This window comes from Suricata suricatta, chromosome 17, assembly GCF_006229205.1.
Source record: "Suricata suricatta isolate VVHF042 chromosome 17, meerkat_22Aug2017_6uvM2_HiC, whole genome shotgun sequence".
NCBI classification, from domain to species: Eukaryota; Metazoa; Chordata; class Mammalia; order Carnivora; family Herpestidae; genus Suricata; species Suricata suricatta.
In genome coordinates this window covers 57,907,738-57,927,817 of record NC_043716.1, presented here as the reverse complement: position 1 = coordinate 57,927,817, position 20,080 = coordinate 57,907,738, and the positions used below count along the sequence as shown (strand labels likewise).

General features: G+C 66.2%; 1 protein-coding gene across 1 annotated transcript in view; it reads right to left on the bottom strand.

Annotated features, from left to right (window-relative positions):
* Positions 1–18: 18 nt before the first annotated feature.
* The window catches only part of RBFOX3 (RNA binding fox-1 homolog 3), a 328,800-nt gene continuing 308,738 nt past the window's right edge, over positions 19–20,080 (bottom strand). Inside the window, exons 5-13 of the mRNA XM_029927129.1 lie at positions 14,768–15,022; positions 8,990–9,127; positions 6,506–6,559; positions 5,611–5,703; positions 4,259–4,319; positions 1,136–1,189; positions 838–970; positions 239–278; positions 19–87 (exon numbers count right to left, since the gene is read on the bottom strand). Coding sequence (XP_029782989.1) covers positions 19–87; positions 239–278; positions 838–970; positions 1,136–1,189; positions 4,259–4,319; positions 5,611–5,703; positions 6,506–6,559; positions 8,990–9,127; positions 14,768–14,989 — 864 coding nt within the window. The 5' untranslated portion in view covers positions 14,990–15,022. The remainder of the gene's footprint in view (positions 88–238; positions 279–837; positions 971–1,135; positions 1,190–4,258; positions 4,320–5,610; positions 5,704–6,505; positions 6,560–8,989; positions 9,128–14,767; positions 15,023–20,080) is intronic.

The window sequence follows — 20,080 nt, the reverse complement described above, 5'->3', positions numbered from 1 at the left end:
GGACAGGGGGTACCTCACTCAGTGACCCCGATGCAGGTAGGGATGCGGGAGGGTCACCCCTGCCCCCACCACCCAACGCCCTGGGGGCTGGAGAAGCGGTGAGCACGGACAGCCCAGGCTCCGCTATGAAGGGTCCCCAGGGACCCGGAGCCCTGGCCCTCCCACCCTCCTGGGCTCCCAGGATGCAGTGGGCTGGGGTGGGGGAGGGAAGACCCCCTCCCCACGGGGCCGCACTTACATAAATCTCAGCACCATAAAAGCCGTCCTGATACACGACCCTGGAAGCAAACGGACAAGAGAGTGGTGGGCAGGCCGGCTCCGGCGTCTGCTGAGGAGGGAGGGGGCAGGGTGCCAGCCCTGCCCATGGGACTGGCATTTTAACAAGCGTTTGCTCCAGTGCCCTGTTTTGGTATAACAATAGAGTAACACCCTTGCTGGTCAGCTCCTCTCTCCCACAAAGCCAGGGGCCCCGTGGCCCCTGTTGCTTACCCTCCCCCCACCCCAGCCCAGGCAGCTGTCCCCCCATGCGGGCAGAGGGCGCTGGGCCCAGGGAGGGCTTGGAGCAGGCCCTCGCTGAGCTCAAGGGCCAGCACCATCCCATTAAATCTGCTGGCAAGGTGCTGGGGCTCTGAATGTCCCCCAAAGGCCAGTGACCCTTGGTGCCCACGGCAGGGTGGGGTGGGGGTGCTGATACAGAGGCGACTTCAGTGGGGTACTCTCCAACTTCCCACAGTCCTGGAAAGGCTGCCAAGCCCCTCCAGCTGCCCAGGGCCTCCCTCCCCATCCCCCCAGGGCCTCCCCCCATGCCTCCCTCCCAGTGCCTCCCCAGGTACTCACGCTCCATAAGTTGGGATGGGGGGTGGGGGCGGCGCAGCCCGAAACGTATTATACACAGCCCGGCCCCGACCCCGTAGGTGCGCACCCCGGTAGGCTACGGCCGTGCCCGTGGTGGGGTAAGGGAACCCCGTCACTGCAGGAAAGGGGCCCAGAGAAGAGGCGGTGAGAGAGAAGACCCCAGGAGCCTGAGGCCAGGCCAGCACTGTCCCCCCACCCCCCACAACCACGCCCCCTCCTGCCCACACCCCCTCCGGCCGGCTCCGCCCTTCACACCCAGAATGACCTTGGCAGCCTGTACCTGCATAGAATTCAGGCCCATAGACCGCGCCCACCACGGGATTCAGCTTCCAGCCTGGGAGAGAAGCAGAGAAACCCAGTCATTCTCACCCGTGGCACACTACCCTGGGGTCCTCCCACGTAGGCGTGGCCTCTGCAGACCTGCCAGCGGGACCACCTCCCTCTGCAGTCAGGGTGGGGAGAGGAAACCCCTGGCCCCTCTGGGGAGCCTGCAGCCTCACTGGCTCTGGCCTTATGCTCCCTCGATAACAGGGACCAAGTCTCTCCAGACCCCTGTGCCTGGGTGTCTTCCTGATTCTTCTCAAGTTGCTGCCCTCCCCAGCCTGCCGCTGCCCTGCCCTGCCCTGGGGCACCAGCTCCAGCAGCCTAGAGTCTGCAGTCTCTGCAGGAGGGACTTAGGAAGGGAAAGAACACTCCTGTAAATGTGTGCAGGCCCACAGCTGGGGCCAGGGGCCCTGCACACACAGGACGGAGCCCACTCATGGGAGCGTGGACTCCAGTGGGGGCCAGACTGACTTCCAGGAGGGCCAGAGGCTGCCGTGGGGGCCTGGCTTCTGCCACAGCCTCCTGCCACGTCCCGTCCCAAAGCCTCTGTCCTGGGGTAGAGCTCTCCTTCCCCAAGGCTGAGTTCTGCCCGGCCAGCCTCGGTCTGTCTTTCCCCAGAGCAGCCAGGGGGAAGGGCTTCGGAGAAGCAAGGGCCTCTGGATCGGAGGTACTAATGACAACTAAGGTTTCCAGAGCACCTCACCATGCACCACCCTGTTCTAAACCCACCCAAGGGAGGTGGTGTCCCACCCTCCCATTACACAGATGAGCAAGTGGAGGCTCAGGGCAGTGCCACAGCCTCACATCCCAGAGCCGGAAACCTAGCCCACATTCCTGGCCATTCATTCCCTGGTCCCCAGCTGTGGTCTGCACCTGCCTGTCCCTCTCTGCGGGGGAGGGAGGGGGTACTGGCCTCTAGACCAGTCTTCTCCCACCAGTGACCCACGTGCAGGAGTGAAGCCTGCTTCCATTGGAGGGTCCGAGGGGTGGCCGCCAGCCAGCTTGGAGTGGGCTCTGGCCCCAGGCGCTCGTTCAGATGGCGTGGGCACAGGATGATGTATTTGACCAAGCCCAGCCCCCTGACCCCCTCAGTGTGCCTGCTCTCATCTCTGCAGTATGGCCTGAAAGCCCAGGTCCACATGCCTCCTGACTTTGTGAGGAGGGACAGAAGGGACCTGCACCCACTGGCCAGACAGCAAGACACCCCTGAAGAGCATGGCAGAGGAGGAGACCAGGCCATCAGGGCCGGCCCCTACCCGTGAGCCTCCAACCCAGATTCTGACACCCTCACTGCCGGGCGGGGGGCTGGGACGCCTCGCTCCCCTGGCCGTCCCTGCTCCACAGCCTCCACGTGACTGTGGGCCACCTCCCCTCCCAGGTCCGCCACAGCCGGACCCTTGCGCATGATCTGTGTCTCCGTGTTACTTTGGAGACTCCGGAATCTTCTCCGAATCCCAGATCGGGAGGAAAGAAATGTTTCATCTCCTAAAAAGAACTCCAGTCCCAAGAATTGAGTCTTCTTAGGAAGAGCCGCCATGGAGCGGAGTCCCGGAGCCGGTGACCCAAGCCCACTCCCCCGCTGGGGCTCCGTCCCTGTGGCTCCTGTGGGGCCACCAGTTCTGGATTCCTGGGCATCTTCATCTGTTCCTCTGGCTTCCTGATGCCTCCCCGAGTCGCAGCTGGGCCCATGTGACTGTCCGGGAGCCCAGACGTGCGGCCGCCTGCGCCGGGCTGCGCCTCCAATTTGGCTGTAACATCTTCACTCCTGGTCCGACCTGGGGAGTTTGGTTCCCACGGTGGGCACTTCGGCTCTCTTCCCCCGCAGCCGATGAATTTCTGAATTCAGCGAACTCTCTGGAGTGTTGAAGCAAAGTGCAGCCACATGCCCAGGCTGCTGGAGCCCGTGCTGGGCTTGTGTGTCAGCCCACAGAGAGCCTGGGGCCGCCGGCCGCAGCCCGTGTCCCTCCTGCTCGGGCCAGCGGGGACGCTTCGGTCACACCTTGGCAGTGAGCCGTCCCGGTCACATGTGCACCGCTGGTTCCAGGCCCATCCCGGCCTAGGAAGGCGGCCGCTCAGGGTCTGCATTCCAGGCTTCCGGAAGCTCCCGGCTCAGGCTGGAGAGCAGGCGTGTGGCTCTCAGGTGAAGGGGGCGGCTGACTCCTGGCACTGGTCCTGACCTTCCACACATGTCCGCCCCTTGGCCTTACCGTGCCAAGCACTCCGCAGGAGCTGGGGACACTGGCCAAGCCGGGTGTCCCAAAATTTTTTTAAAAATGTGCGGTTTGATAGTCCTCACAAGAGCAGAATGAGAACAATAATCTAGTGTAAATGTGGCTCAGCCGGACCCCTGCCTTGCTCCGGGGGGCAGCTGGGGAGGCTGTGCAGGTGGGTCATCACGGGTCAGCTGACCGGTCACCTGACACCATGGGTGGCCCGTCTCCCAGGGACAAGAGCGCTAGGGGGTGGCTTGGTTACTTTGCCCCTGCAGGGGGGTGAGACGCCAAGCCCCGCCCCCCTGCCCTGCAGGGAGACTCCTCCTGACAGCAAGCGGCACTGCCACCCTCCGGCTCCGGGACAACGTCGAACAGGCCCCGGTGCACCGCCAGCTCCGCGGGGACCAGCCTGCCTTGCCCGGTGGGGTGAAGGCATGTGACTGCGAGGGCCGGCCCTCCTCTGGGCCTCGGTGGGTCCGTTTTCAGGGAAGACCGGCCACTTCCGCTAGGGGCGGGTGTGTGTGCATGAGACCACTCCGTGGAAGCGCATTCTGTGCCCGCAAGGCTCCCCTTGGGGACAACTGTGTCCCCAAGGCCTGGAGGACTACCCTAACTACCATCACATTCCCTCAGGAGGGAGCATCTCCAGCCCAGGCCCTGCCTCCCTGCTTTGAATGTAAGGAACAATCCCAGACGTGGCCACCCTCTGCGCCGGGGCCCTGTCCTGGGGCGCCTTGGTGCCTTGCTTGGGGAGGCCCAGGCGTCCCGCCCCAGCTCTCCTGCTTCGGCCCATCTGCACCCTTCTGACCTAGCAGAGCTGGGACACCAGGGGGCGCTTGGCACCCAGGGAGCCCTGGGCCCCTTACCGTTAGTGTAGGGGTTCGCGGTCTTCTTGTTGGTCATGACGCGGGCTGTGGCGTTATTGACCTGCCGGGAGAGAAGGAAGGAGAAGGTGAGGGTGAGCGGAGCGCCGGTGCATGGCCGCACCGAGGGGGCCGGGGGGCCAGGAGCAAGGCCCGGGCCGGCGTCTGCGGCCAGCTTGGCCCCACACCCTGGCCTGCCCTCCTCCCGGGCCAACCCTCCCCACATCGTTCGTCTGGCCGGCTCGCCTTCCACAAGCCGCTCCCGAAAACCAAGTCCCAGCCTCTCTCTCTGGCAACCCAGGGCCACTGGAGAAGCTGGCTGGTGGACTCTCCACAAAGTGCTCTCAGCCCAACTAACAGACCGGCCCCCAAGACATGCTATGCCCTTGGTGGCTGCTGGGGCCTTTCTAGTCAGCGGCACCCCTCTTGTGGGGGGAGGCACCCCATTCCCCTAAGGCCAGCAGAGAGTTCCCGATGGGACACGTGTGCCCCTCGGGGGCAAGGCCGATGGGAGAGGGGGCAGGCGGGCGCCGAGGGGGGGGTCCTATCTCACCAGAGGCCTCTGAGCTCCTGCAAGGGTGTGGGGAGGGTGGGGCTCGGCCTCCGTGGAAGGAGGCAGAAAACAGGGCAGGGGGTGGAACTCAAGAGAGGAGGGGGGGCCACGCTGCTTCCCCCACGTCCAGTGAGCCCCTGGGCCTGGGCTGCCCTCTCAGGTGCCCACTGGGCGCTGAGCCAGAGCCTGGCTGAGGTCCGAGCCTCAAGTACCTGCTGCTTCTGGAAACCCTCCCCCCAGGCCCTGCCACCTCTCTTCCCACGACTCTGCCCTTGCTGTGGACCCCTCCCCTCTCTGGCTACCCCTGGCTGCCCGGCCTGTCCAGGAGCCCAGCTCCCAGGCCGCAGCGCTGGGGGGGGGGGGGCAGCCCACCAGGGAAGGGGAAAGGGGGGGCCGAAGGGGACCCGTGGTTTCCTCTCTCTGCTGCTCCTCTGGGCTAGCCCTTTCCAGGCCTGGCAGGTGGTGGTGGGGGGAGGACAGCACCTCCCAGCTGGGGGCAGACTGGCTGCTGCGGTGCTTGGGGCTGGCCAGCGTGCTATTCTGGGGGCTCCTCCCAGTGTGTGGCTGACCCACGCAGTTGGGGGGGCCTCTTCCAGAAAGCAGAGGGAGGCGCCCTTGGGTGGGCCTGACGTGTAGGCCCACAGGAGGTGGCGGGAGGCAGGCTGGGCTCTGCCTCCTGCCCCGTCTCCCCGCCCCGGGGACCGGCCCGGCTCCCGGCAGGGTGGCCGTGGGGCTGGGCTGGGGGACCTGGGCGACAGAGGCAGTTCTCAGGACGCGCCCTGCGCAGCACTTATCTGAGCACCTCAATTTTCCGTCCCTCTACGATGGTCCCATTCAGCTTCTCCCGGGCTCGGTCAGCATCTGAGCTAGTTTCAAAAGTTACAAACCCAAAACCCTGTGAGCGGAGAAGGACAGACACGGAGAGAGAGGATGAGAGAAAGGAAAGGAGGAGTGGGGAGGTGGAGCAGGGGAGCGGAGAGAGAGGGAGAGGGAGGGGGAGAGAGGAGGATGGGGGAGGGGGGAGAGAGAGAGAGAGAGGGACTGAGTCAGGTGAGTTGAAGGAGAGGTCGGCAGCCCAGAGGTCAGTTCTGGTGCCACCGGCAGGATGCCCAGGAGGGGTCCGGCCCCAGGTGGGGGCGGCTGCAGGCCTGGCCTGAGCCCGGCTGGAGCTGACCACCTGGCACCTCGGAGAGGACAGGCCAAAGCCATGAAGAAGATGCTAACCCGGCCAGGGGCCAGGACTGTCCCCCTAATGCCATCTGCAGGGGGCAGGGCTGGGTTTCATGATCTCCTGGGGGCCGCCCCCCTCCATGACCCTGGGAGCCTGGATGGGGGTCTTCCCTTCCCTGATCAGGGAGCAGGGCGTGTCTCTGCCCACAGGCCCCCGGGCCAGCTCCCAGGCAGGCCAGCGGCCCCCTGGAGGCGCGGCTAGGCGGGTGGGGCCCCTGGGGCCTGGCGTGGGGGGGGGGCGCGGACAGAGAGGTCTCGGCAGCTCCGAGAGAAAGCATCGCAGCTGCAGCAACGACACAAACAGCGGGGGGGGGGCGGGGGCGGAGGAGCGGGGGGTACAAGCACCGGTGTAGCTCAGGGGTCCTCGGGCTCGAAGCTCTCCAGGAAGGAAACGCACATTTCACACGTTAGCCTGGCGGGACCTACAGCGGGCGCTGTAATGGTGGCGGCGTCTGGGCGGCACCCACCTTGGAGCCCCGCTCGTTAAAAATGATCTCCACGTCTAAAATTTTTCCGAATTGCTGCAGAGACAGAGAGGGGTGGGGAGACAGGGGAGGTGGGCTAAGACTGCCAGCCCCCATGCCCGCCTGCCTCCTGCGGAGGGGCGGGAGGGGCGCCTGGCGCAGCGTGGTGGGGGGACGGGAGACCCCTCCCCACATTCTCCCCACGAGCACCCCCCGCCTGTGTGAGGGCCGCGTGGGGGCCGGGGTCCTCCTCCACCTGCCTGGACTCTGCCCCAAGTGACTGGCAGCCTCCTCTAATTCATGCTGAAGGGTAAAGGGCTACAGATAGATCCTTCCCAAAAGGTGATGAGCAGGAGTCCTCAGAAGAGACAAAGTGCCACAGAGGGACTGTGTGGCCAGCGGCCTGGGCTGCTTGGGGTGCAGGACAGAGTGGCACCAGACTCCTCTACTTAACTAGACACACTGGCCATGCAGGCCCACGTGCTCTGGCTGCCCCCTTCCTGCACCATCACTGGCCCAGAACCCCCCGGGGCAGCCCTGTTTCTCACTGTCACATGAGACCACAAACCTGTGAAGCCAAATCCCTGAACCCAGGTCCCGAGGGGCCCGGCCGAGGCCTCCAGTGTGTGTGAGCGATGGGCTCCCCCTCATCCCACGGGGCGGGGAGGAGGGCGTCAAAGGGGCAGGACAGCAGTGCGTCCCAACTCAGACGGAGGCTGAAAGAGGGAGGCGGGGGTGCCTGTCCTCGTGCAGGGACAGGGCAGCAGACGCCCTGGTGCGGGGACAGGGGGCAGGTGAGCTGACATCCTGGTGAGGGGACAAGTGACAGGTGAGCTGCCACCATGGTGAGGGGACAGGTGACAGGTGAGCTGCCGCCATGGTGTGGGGACAGGGGACAAGTGAGCTGATGCCCTGGTGCGGGGACAGGTGAGCTGACATCCTGGTGAGGGGACAGGGGGCAGGTGAGCTGACATCCTGGTGAGGGAACAGGGGACAAGTGAGCTGACACCCTGATGAGGGGACGGGACAGGTGGGCTGACATCCTGGTGAGGGGACGGGACAGGTGGGCTGACATCCTGGTGAGGGGACAGGTGACAGGTGAGCTGACGCCATGGTGCGGGGACAGGTGAGCTGACATCCTGGTGAGGGGACAGGGGACAAGTGAGCTGACACCCTGGTGAGGGGATGGGACAGGTGGGCTGACATCCTGGTGTGGGGACAGGTGATAAGTGAGTTGATGCCATGGTGCAGGGACGGGTTAGCTGACATCCTGGTGAGGGGACAGGTGAACTGACATCCTGGTGCGGGGACGGGACAGGTGAGTTGACACCTGGGTGCGGGGACAGGGGACAGGTGAGCAGATACCCTGGTGAGGGGACAGGTGAGCTCACACCTGGGCGAGGGGACAGAGGACAGGTGGGCTGACGCCCTGGTGAGGGGCCGGGACGGGCAAGCTGACGCCAGCAGGTGTCCGTTTGCTGTACGGTGAAGAGGAACGGGACATGCACTGGGGACCAAGGTCAGGGCGAGCTCTGTATGGAGGCAGTTTTAACTGGGGGCCCCGGGCTCAAAGAGGTTGGCAGCCGCCAGGGTCCAGGCCAAGCGGGGCGGAATCCTGATGATTCCACATCCCACCGGCCACTCACTGTCTAAGCCCCAAATCTGATGGGGCCTGGCCTCCAAGAAGGGGAGTCGCTACTGGGGGCAAGGTGTGGGTGCTGGGTCCATCCTGAGGCCATCCTGGGGGCATCTCCCCTTTGACAAGTCCCACTGGGGTTGGGGGCTGGGGCTCGGGGGCCAGGGCCTGCCTGGCTTGTGGCAGGGGTGGGGGTGGCACAATGCTGGTGGCGGGGAAGAGGGTTTGGGGGGAGGGGGTAGGCGCAGGAAGAAACGTGGACCAGGGCCCGTGGTTTCGTGGCTGTGCTTTTCTGGGACGCATGGCCTGGTTGGTGCCCACCGGCTCACCCGCTGGGCAGCCAGGCACCTGTGTGGCATTCAAGTCAAGTGACCATGAGACAGAAGGGCCGCCCTGCTGGTTCTCACAGAGACACTGTGGCCGAAATCCTAAAGCCCCCTAAAACCAACTGGGAGAATCCAGAAGGAAAGGGGCGTGTTCTTGATTCCCAGGGTTTGAGCGTCTGGCCAGAGCCCCAAGGACACACGCCCAGAAACGGTGAGCGCTCAGCCCGCAGGCGCACAGGAGAGGCAAGGCTGGAGGGCCGCTGGGCCTCTTGAGGCCAGGAGGCCAAGCTGCCCCTCCCGGTGCCCTCTGAGGGCACAGGGGTCCCGGAGCCCCTGTCACACTGCTGGGACTGCAGAGCCATAACCTAGCCGCCGCCGCCCCAGTGGCTTCTGAGAGGCACCGGGGACGGGTGCGGTGTGCTGGGCGGGTGTCTGGCTGCCACTCGTCCTCCTTTCCGTCCTGCAGGCTTAGGTCAGAGCGGGGCCGGACCCGGGGGGCGGCCTGGAGGGGCCGCATGCACTCACCCCGAACATTTGCCGCAGGTCGGGGTCCCTGAACCGGAAGGGGATGTTGGAGACGTGTAGCCTCTTGGGCTGCTGCTTCTCTGTGTGGTCGGAGGGGTGGAGCGGCTGGCTGTCTGTCTGTGCCGCCTCGTCTGTCTGCTGCGGGGAGAGGACCCGGGCTGTGAGGTACCCCCGTCAGCCCCCGTCCCGTGGGGACCCTCCAACTCCCTGTGCCCCGCCTCCTGGGGCTGGGGTCCACGGGGGGCCGGGCAGGCGGTTCTCACTAGGTGCGGCCCAGCCCCTGCCTCCAGGGGCTCTGCGTGTGGCCATGGCCGTGCCTGGCGCCACTGCGGGGCCCGCCTCCCTGGGGGGCGTGCACAGAGGTCTGACCTTAACGGTCCCCCGGCCACACCAACTATGATGACTCTCAAAGTCACAGGTTTGCCCTTACATCACACAGCCCAGGTTTTGGGAGCTCGGGGACCTCTCTGGCTTTTTACGTCTGATGAGAAGGTGGAGAGACCTCGGGGCCCGCCCCCGGGCACACCTGTCCATGAGGTGCCGCCCCTCATCCTAGCCCCCTTGCTGCTCAGCACCGGGCCTGCTGCAGGGACAGGCTGACGGCATCGACGGGGCGACCCCGACATGGGCCTGGTGGATGGGTACGTGACCGACCGGGAGCCCCGGTGCTGGGGCGCTCTTGGGGACATGCCAGCACTGCCAGCCCCGCGTTTCACTGTGGCTCAGCTCCCCGGTGAGCCTTGTGGGAGTGTTAGCGTTAGTGCCAGCCGGTGACAGACACGGTGGGTGGCACCTGCCCCTGGGTCCTCCAGGGCTCGCTGTCTCCCGGTCCCTGTCCAGATGCCAAGGCTTTCTTGGGATCATGTCCCTAGCACTCTGCTGGCATTGCGTCCTTGCCCGGGGTCTGCTGCTGGCGCGGGACCCCGGCTGGAGGCAGGAGGGGCGCCCGGGCCCCACAGAGCCACCCTGAGCTCTTCGGATGTGCCCGGAGCGGGCAGAGCGTCCCCAGAGGCCCACACTGGAGTTCGTGAGGGTGGAGGTGCTGGGGGCCATGGGCTCCTGCCCGGCGGAGGGACGGGGGAGCCGTGACAGCGGTGACAGAGTGCAGACAGCCTGAGGAGAGACGCCTGGACACGGCTTCCCGCGGGCCTCCAAGAACTGCTGCTGTGCTCACGGTTCCTTTCTGCTGGGGTTCTTGCTGGCAAGCACTGGCGGGTACCACAGGGCTCCCCGAGTTCGATGGGTGAGCAGGGGGAGGCCCCTGTGCCGGAGCCTTCCTGGAGCCAGAGAGGCGGCGCCTTGTCCAAGGCGGCAGGGCTAGTGGCCCGAGGTCTGTCTGTGGGCTCCTGAGTGGCTGCCCTCGACGGTCAGCCCGTTCACCCCTTCTGGAAGGAGGGGCCGCTCCCCTGCTCCCGCACTCGGCCAGGGGGCCTCTGACCACGTTCCAGGGCCGCGCGCTCCATAGGCAAGGGGAGTGGACGGTCATCAGCCCTGGGGCCGCTGACAGAGGCGAGGACACACCTCCGCCAGGGGGCTGGGGCACCTGCTCAGAGGTCCCTGACACTCATGTCTGAGCACACAGTGTGCGGTCCCAGGTGTGGTTTGAAGCCACGTCCTCCTGTCCACCTGGGGACGTGCGTGACCCAGGGAGACCATCCCGTAGCCGTGGGCCTGGTTCTGCCAGGTGTGCATTCTCTGAGCCCTCCTATTGGCTGGCAAGAGTGACATGTGTCCAAGGGTGGGGCGGTAGGTGGCGCGCACCTTGGCCCGGGGGCCACCCACTACCCAGGAGTCGTCCAGGTGGGCATGGTGGCAGGTCTGTGGAAGCAACGCCTGGTACCTGCCTTTGGGTGCCTGGGGGACCCCTGGGTGCTCCTCCTGCCCAGCCTGCCCCAGGGGTCCTCCTCCCTTGGTCCCACTCTCCTGTGCAGAAGCAAGCGCATGCTAGCCCCCCAGAGGTTCTTGGTGTGCCTGAATCAGGACTACGCCTCCGGTGACTTTCCCCTTTTCTGGTTACGACAAAGCGTAGCTCTTTCCGTGCAGTGTGGTCAGGGAGGGCCCAGTGCCCTGTCACCCCTGCTCTGCTCTCAGGTGCTCCGGGTACAGGTGACTGACTAATGGATCCCCCCCCCCCCCCCCCGATTTTGGGGAGTGAGCTGGGGAGGGGCATGTAATGCCAGCTTCAGACCAGCAGAGGGCAGCAGTCAGCTCAGCCAGCGTGCGACCAAAGGAGCCCTGGGCGCGGGGTTGGGGGGGGTCCGAGGGAGGGCGCCTGGGGCCTGCACGGATGGACCCTCCTCTACCCTGGGCCCGTCCTCATGGCAGGGCTGAGCCCACTGTGAGTCTCCACGGTCCAGGGGCCTCCTCTGGCCCCCTCCCAGAGGCCTTTAAGGGGAGCGAGCTGAGGGCTAGGAGGGGGAATGAGTGTTGGGGGGTCATGGGGGATGAATCATGAGTGGGGCCGGGGCACAAGCAAGAGGGGAGCCCCTCGCACCCGAGCACAGCTCTGTGGAGGCAGGTGAAGGGGTTCAGCGGCTGGAAGAGCAGGAGATGCAGGAGAAACGCCTGGTGTTCCAGCTGGGAGGGGAGGGGTGTGAGGGAGGGGGGTGCAGGGGGTGCGGGGGAGGGGATTCAGGGGAGGTGGGGGGAGGGGGTGCGGGGGGGCGGGGATGCCAGCCTCTGCTGCCTTTCCCCGGGACTCCCCTCGTTTCCTCTCTCTTCCAAAGCAGCCTTTGCCCCCCGTGCTCCAAGGCAGGGAAAAAATAAGGCCACAGTGACAGCCTCCCCAGTGGCCTCGCTCAGGCCTCTCCAACTGGCCATAGCGTCCTCGTCCTTCTCCAAGCCACCTTAGCCATCACTTGCCCGGTGGGCTCGGGGCAGGGTCCGGATGCCGCCCGGGGCACGTCCACCCTCAGAGGAGCCAGCAGCCCCTCCGCCCGGGCCTCCCCAAGCTCACTCAGCACAGAGAGAGGCCAGGAGACGCCGGAGCGGGGCCGCGGTCCGGCGGGCACTCGGGCAGCAAGCAAGGACCCGGCGGCCCCGCTGCTGACGGAGCCAAGGCTTGCTGATGGGACCCAAGATGGAGCCGCTCTTGGACAGGCTTCTCTGCAGCCCCCTCACCCCTCACCCCCGCTCCCCCAGACGCCCCCCCGGCCCCCGAGCACGCATGTAGTGACCGTCAGCTGCTGGCTAGGCTGGGTGGTGAGTAAGCCTGGGAGGAGGCATTCTCCACGGGTGGTGGCCTCGGGCCGTGGTGTGTGACGTCTTCGTCGTCGTCAGGGGCAGCCCCTCCTCGGGCAGAGCTGTGCGCGCCCACTGCGGACGCTGGACCACAGAATATTCTAGGAGCTCTCTGCTGCCCATGCACCTGATGCACTGATGCTGCCCGACGGCACTGTCCGCTTGTGCCCGGTCAGCGGGTGGCGGCATGCGGCTCGGTCTTGCTCAGGGTGGGGGCACCCTGTGCTGTAACCAAAGTCCGCCCTTCTGCGCGAAGCTCCAGGAGCCAAGTGCAAGGGGACCCACAGCTCCTGCTAGCGTGGCACCTGCTAGCGGGGGAGGGGAGTGGCCCAGGGTCCCCGGCCCAGAGGAAGGCAGGGAGGGTGGGGGCCGTTCCTGAGGGGAGAAGCGCTCTGGCTGTCCCGCGGTTCAGGGTGGGCGGGGGGCAGGGAGAGGTCTGCCCTCCCGCATGACCTCGAAAGAATGACTACTCTGGGGAGGTGGTCCCCAGCCTGAACCCCGGGGGTCTCTGCAGAGTAGGCCTGGGGCCCCGACCCGTCAGCAGCCCTGGTCGCACCCGGCACTCCTTGTGGCTTTTGCCAGAGGCGCTGTGATGACAAACGGAATCCACACACGGGAGCGGTCAGGTCGTCTCGCCGCCAGCTGGCCTGTACTCCCCGCCCCGTGAACACCAAGCTGCTCCGGAGGGCAGGGCGGAGGCATCGGTGAGCCAAGGACCCCTCCAGAAAGGAAGTCAGGGACAGGTGACCCCGGGCGTGTTCGGCCTTTAGCTGGGAGCTCTGATCGGCTTCTCGGGAAAGAAGGGGGCTACCAGAACCTTCCAGTAAGATCTTCTGCTCCTCCCAAGGCGGGAAGTGTCTGCCGGCAAAGACACCCCAGGGGCTGAGTGCTCCTGCCCCAGCACTGGTGGGGCGCTTGGCCTGGGTGTCCGCGGATCCACTGACCTCCTGCAGGGCTCGTTTGGCCCCGGGGCCTCATGAATCCCGGTCTCTCCTCCGTATCCCGGATGGAAGACCTACAGACTCAGACCCCTCTGCAGGGCTTGGAGGGACCAGAGCTGACAGAAGGAAGGTCAAGGCTGCCCCTCCACCAGGCCTGGGGGGCTCTCCGCTGGAGAAGTGAGATGGTCACTCACTTCTCAGGACTCGGGACGAATCCTTTCTGGGACTCCTGAGTCCCCTCCACGACCCATACTCCGTCCCATGACGGGCCCCGTTGACTTTTACATCCTTGACTGGTGGGAACCGGGGGCCACCACAGGGCGGGGCCGGTCATCCCTTCCATGTACCCCACTGCTGGCTCAGTGCGCGACCCCCACAACTGTCCGCGGAGTGAAGGAAGACTTCTGCCCTCCCCAGGTGGGCTGCGTCTGGGGGCACAGGGTGTCGGGCAGGGCGCTTGGCTGGCCTGTCTCCGTCTTGTCTCCTGAGTTTGCTCCCAGGGCAAATTCCCAGGCCTCACTGTTCACGAGGAGGTCGTGTCGTGGGAGGTTTGGCCAGATACACGCTGTCCCCGGAGCCCTCCGGAAGGGGACCATCTTCCAGCACGCCTGTCCCCAGGAGAGCACCCCCACTCGTGGGATTCAGGAATCAGAAGCAGAGTGGCCCCAGATGCGAGTTTCAGCTCCGGGTCCTAGAACTGGCCTTTTCCACCTGTAGGAACCCGGGGGGCGGTGGCGGGAGGGCTGTCAGTGGGACGCTGGGACGCAGAGAGCGGAAAAGCTGGACTCAGGCTGGCGGCACTCTGCACAGGGAGGCGGGGTTCCGGCCCAGCCCGCAGATGTGCCCACACAGGGAGGGTGGGATCTACACGGTGCCTCCCCTCCCCTGGCAGCCAGGCTGGAGCAGGGGGAGGGCTGAGGGAGCACAGGGCGGGGGGGTGCCCCTCCCGGGCGGCACAGGGCATGCTGGCCTCCTGCCCGGCCCCTGCCAGCCAGCACTGAGAGAGAGCCAGCAGGGACGGCCTGATGCCCCCGACGCCCCAGGGAGGGCAGGGGCGGGCGCCTGGAGGAGTCACAGGGAGGGCCGGGGAAGGGGTGAAGCAGGCTGGGCTCTGGCTGGTCCCCGGGAGGGGCTGCCCTCTCGGGACGCCCACCCGCCAGGCCGGCCTCCCCGCGCCACAGTCCTCCGCTGTCAGGGAATCTGGGAGAAGCGTCAGGCTCAGCACTTTCTCGCGGAGCCGCATTACAACCACATCATTGAGGCTCTGATTGGAGGCCAGCCAAGCAGGTAGATTACGAGTGATTAGAAACGATCGCCCTGCTGGCAACCCGAGACCCGCGAGCCCCCGCCGCCCCCGCCCCGGCCTCCTCTCCCGACGCCCTGGCCCCGGCTGTGCAGACACCCTGGCCCGTGCAGCGGGAGAGACCCTCAGGGTCCAGGGGGAGCTCCAAGGCCGTGAGCCCCCTGCCCGGGGACAAGGACTGCCTCTCCACCACGGAGGCCCCTCCCGGCCCCTCCAGCTGCCCTCCCGCCCTGCTGAGCCTCCCCTCTGCGGGGACCTGCCCCCCTGACGCTCTGGGCCCCGGGGCCCCCTTACCGGCACGGTCTGGGCCCCAGCGATGGGCTGTGTGCTGGCCTCGGGGCCCGGCGGCTCGGGGTGCGTCTGTGCTGGTGTGTACAGGGTCATGCCGTGCTCCGGGGGGACCGGGGTCTGGCCCGAGTACTCCTGCGTGGCGTGCGGAGGGGGCGGGGCGTACTCGGCCGGGATGCCGTTCTGTGGCGGCGGGGGGTACTGGGCGGGGGGGTAGGGCTGGGCCATCGCTTCAGGCGGAGCCGTGGCGTCCTGATTGCCCTGTGGAGCGGAGAGCGGCTGGTGAGACGGCTGCCCCTGCCCGCCTTCCCTCCGATAGTTCCCGGGCTGAGCGGCGGGGGGAGACCCGTGGGGCGCCCCGACATGGGGCTCCCGAGCGGAGCCGCCAGAGGTGACCTCGGGGGCGGGGGCTGTCTGGGGAGCTTAGGACTTGAGGCCACTGATGCATACACCTGTCGTCAGACCCAAGGACGTGAGTCACACGACACCGTAGGAAAGAGCACCGCGAGGTGTGCACGTGTCACCCAGTGTCGGCGGGCGCTGACCTCTTGTGATGCCAGCCCACCAGGGGGCATCGGTCCAGACGAGACACAGAGTGCCTCTCCTCTTACCCTCAGAGCCACACGCACACTCCCCCCTGGTGAAGGCCTCAAGTCTTGGTTTTCCCTTGGGTAAAAGAGGTGAAGGAGATCACAGCCTCTGCTGGAGGATGTGAGGGTTGATCCCACGGAACTCGGAGCCCCGCACCACACGGCTGCCACGATGGCTCAGACGGTGAGGTGCGGTCTGCGGGGCATGGAAGGTTCCGGCTCCGCCTCCACCACAATCCCGGAGCGCTTCTCCGGAAGACCCCACCCACAGCACCCGGGCAGGCCTGGCGCCCCCGCCCCGGGCAGGGTCCTGGCAACGCTGCTGAGCAGAAGAGCTTCTGATGGGGACCTTGGGTCCAGTAGCATCACCTGGGGGCTGGGCGGCACCCCAGACCTCCCGCTGCAACCTGGGCACCCGTGGGAGCCCCTGATGTGGCCCTGGGAGGAAGTGCCCCGGCCCCAGAGAAGGGTCGGGGGTCCTCACACTGTCCGAGGGGAGGAGGAGGGAGGGCGGGTTTGCGGCAGCCCCTCTGAGCGGGCGAGGCACTCTCCGGCTTTCTGAGGGTGTCCCTGGGGGGGAGAGTGCCTTCCGAGAACCCGGCCTTGTGGAGGGGCCCTGGCACAGACTTAGGGCCGCTTCCCTGAGGCCTCTTCCCCGTGCACTCCCCCGGTGCCCCCATCACGCCCACTGACGGGCAGGTTCCAAGGTTTGTTTCCTGGTCTATTCCCGCTCCCCAGCCCCCCTCAAGAGATGGGTGCTCCTTCTCCGCCCTGTCCATTCACCGGGAACTGCTTACTGGGCGTCTGCAGGGCGCCAGGCCCGTGGCCTTGGTGGGGGGCAGGGCGGGGTGGGCAGCCCGGCCCTCGTGGACTCTGCCATCCGGAGCGGGGGCAAATTCAGCCAATCACCCAGGGTGTGAGGCGCCTTGGCGAACGTGTGGACGCCCCGGGCTGGGTGTTCTGTCTCCCGGCCAGGGCCCCATCCCCCACCGGCTGGCTCGTCTGCCTGCCTCGCCCCCCAGGCCCCCGGTGCCAGCCTCCCTTCTCGGTGCCCACTACCCCGGCTGCTGGGGTGGCCCTGCTGGGTGGTGGCCTGCAGAGCAGACAGTCCTGTCCTTGCCCTTCTCCTGTGCGATGCACGCACACTCACGAGTGCAGGCCCTTTGCACACCCACCCTCACTGCTCCCAAGTAGCCCGAGAGGTCCCGATACCCACGGTTAGCAGACGCACGGGGGGAGGAGGGGTGGGCTCAGGGAGGGGAAGGGTCGGGCAGGGGGAGGTGAAGAGCGCCTGGGCCAGGGAGGGACAGAGGCATGGGGGCCGGGGGGAGGGGTGAGGGGAGCGGGAGGGGGCAGGCTGGGTAAGGGGAGGGCGCTGTCAGCAGCCTCCAGAGATCAATTAACAGATAAATATTTGATTAGAACCTTCACTCACATCTCCCCATGTCCCCGCTTCCCCACCTCCTCCAAGGCCGGTCAGGAGGGGTGCTTCTCCTGTCCGCCTTCTCACCCCCGCTCTCCCCAGCGCCCTGGGTCCCCTCCAGGTGGAGTGACAGCAGACGCGCCCCCTCCCCCACTGCAGTGGCTCCCCAGGCTGGACACAAAGATGGGAGCCTGTCTGTGGCATCTGGGCCCCTCAGGACAGGACCACAACCGAATGAGCACATCGGAGCACACGGCGCTCTCTGCACAGTCTCCCACCGACCCACAAGGCGAACAATGTCCCCATTTCACAGCTGATAACACTGAGGCACAGGGACTGAGTGATGGGCCAGGCTGCTACGGCAGGAGCTGGGGCGGCGGCACAGGAGGCCTGGCCCTCAAATCTATGCCTCTTCCCCTCCACACACAACGGTGGCCCTTCGTGGGGGTGTCGCTGGGGGCGGAGTGACAGAGCTCAGAGCCTGGGCTCCACAGGCACTGGGTGGCCCTGGGTGACCGACCATCCTCTTTGACAAGTTCCCTCATCAGCAAGAGGTCGTCGCGGTGGCTGGAGCGGGGAAGGGCAGCACAAAGCCTTGTTGTCGTGACTCGGTGGGTCCCGGGGAGAGAGCCCCACCAGCCGGGTCCTGTGTCTCCCCCACCCCCATGCCGGAGGCGGTTATGGTCAAGTGCACAGCTCTCACCCTGGCTGCACGCCCCACCCCAGACCCCTCCCCGGGCAACCGAGCCCATTTACATCCAAACTTGCCCTCGAGGTGCTGACGTGCAGCTGGGGGCGCCTGGGCCAGGCGTGGATGGGAAGCAGAGGCTACCAGGTGCCCCCCGAGGGCGTGCACGCGCCTGACCCAGAGCGGGCAGCACGGCAGTGTCACAGCTTGTGGACAGGTCTGGCTCCCCGGGGACTGGAGATTCCCAGAGCACGGGAGCCACCCACTCATTCTCTGCTCCCGCATCCCTGCACTCGGCAGAGGACTTCCCTGCACTGTGGGTGTGTGGATGGGGGGATAGACGGATGGATGGACGGATGGACAAGTGGAGGATGGCTGGGCGGACAAACGAACAGGTGAGTAGATGGACAGTCACTGTCCCACTCCTATCACACACGTGTCCCTCTCTCCTGTCGTCACATTTGCCGGATAAAGCCAGTCAGACCCAGCTCTGCGCACTGTACTCCCTGGGCCACGCTGCTGGAGAGAAACACAAAATCACCCTGAAGGACTCACTTAAGATCACCGACTCCGGACAGAAGCAGGCCTGGCACTGCCACCCAGCTCTCACCAGCTCTGGGTGACCAGCTGACTCCTCCTGAGCCCTCCACTGCCCCCCATCCTCACTCCTGGTGATACACCATTTTCTCCAGAAAACAGGAGGGAACATCGGTGCTCACCTGTTGGCCGGAGCCCAGCCCTTGTCACCCGCACGCGCCCACGGCTCTGGTGACTCGCTGTGATCTCTCCTGTGACTGGAACAGAGGGCCCCCCGGACCTCGGGGCCGCAAACACCTCCCGCCCACGTCCCTGCTTCCCTGCGGAGTCTGGAGTGGCCGCCCGCCCTCCGGCCCTCGGCTCCTTTGCGCCCACACGCTCTTCGCCCCCTCCGAACCGGCTCTCCGGCCCCGTTCCTGAATCGAGCTCCGTCCGGGCTCCCACGTCTGCCACGTCGGAAGCCTCGCAGCCCCCCCCCCCCCGTGGCAGCACCTTCCTCTCTAGAAACACCACCCCCCTCGGCCTGGTGGAGCCACGCTCTGTTCTGCTTCGTCGGAAGTTCCTAGTACATCCTGCCGAGTCCCCGTGTCTCCCCAGCCTGGAGATGCTAAAGCCCCCAAAGCCCGGTCCTTGGGCCCTCTCTTCTGCGGCTACTGCGCTACCTGAAGGTTCTTGCGCTCAATTGTAAAATAGCAGCCATATGGGGGTGCCTGGGTGGCTCAGGTCACGATCTCCCGCATCGTGAGTTCAAGCCCTGCGTTGGGCTCTGTGCTGACCACTTGGAGTCTGCAGTCTGCATTCTGCTTCCGATTCTGTGTGTGTCTCTCTCTCTGCCCCTCGCCTGCTCACACTCATGCTTTCTCTCTCTTTCTCAAAACTAAGTAAACATTACATTAAAATAAAATAAAATAGCAGCCACATGTTAACCGACCCCAAGTTCTCCATCCCGGGCTCCTCCCCACAAGGCCGACAGCCGCTAGTGATCTGCATGCCTGATACTCACAACGTGAGCCTGACCCTCCCCCCGACCGTCCCCCTCCAACGCCTCTCTGGGGGTCTCATCTCAGGAGACACCCCTGCCCCCAGGCCATGCTCAGCCCTACCCGCGGTGACACCCTGTCCACTCCGCATGGCCAGGCAGAAGCCTCGTCGGCTGTGCCCTCAACACGTACCCAGAACCCAACCACCTTGACCCACTCACTGCTCCCACCTGCGGGCAGCAGCGAGCGACTCCAGCACACGGCAACGGAGGCTGAACGGTGCTGAGTTCCAGAATGATCCACGTTCCTGCCTCCGGCAAAGGGGAACCAGGGGGCGCAGATGCCACATGGCTGGCCTGGAGGGCGGGGCCCGGGCTCTGTGAGGGACCTCGCCTCTGCCATCTGTCCAGCCAGCCTGGCCCTCCTCTCGCCCGAGACGGGACTAGCCTGGGCTGCACACCCTGGCCTCCGGTATCTGCCCAGAGGAGAGAGAGACTGGGGTGTTGAGTCCCCGGCTGTCCCCGGGCGGACAAAGGGGCCTGGATCACCTCCTCCTCCTCGGATCCACTGGCTGCTTCCTCCTCATGCCCTCCCGAGGTGCGGCTCCCTCCCCGCCAGCGCTGGGGTCCTGCGCTCTCCCTGTCCACCCTCCAGACACGGCTGAAAACAGTCTCCTTACAAGTGAGCTCAGCTCTTCCCCCTTGGAGCCTGGTGACGCAGTGATGCAGGAGGCAGGGACCCATCCTGCCCAAGGGCCGGCGGGTCGGCGCGGTGGGTCCTCTGGAGGACGCCCCGCGGCTACACGGCCTGGTCTCAGCGCCTGCGCCCTGAGGGCCTGACCCGGGTCCTCAACCTCTCAGGGACTTTATGCTCGGCCTTACCTCTTAGTCTGTGGACGGGGTCGGTGTCCTGCCTGCCTGGAGGCAGGAGCTGGGAGGGGGGACCCTTCATCTGGATCCCTGTGCCCCCCCAAGCATCCCTGCCCACACCATGGCCCAAAGCATCCTCTGCCCCAGCCTGAATTCCCAGTCGCCCCCGCCAGTGTGGTCCCGTCCTGCAGGGCCGGCGGGGGGGGGGGGGGGGGGGGGGGGGGGGGGGGGG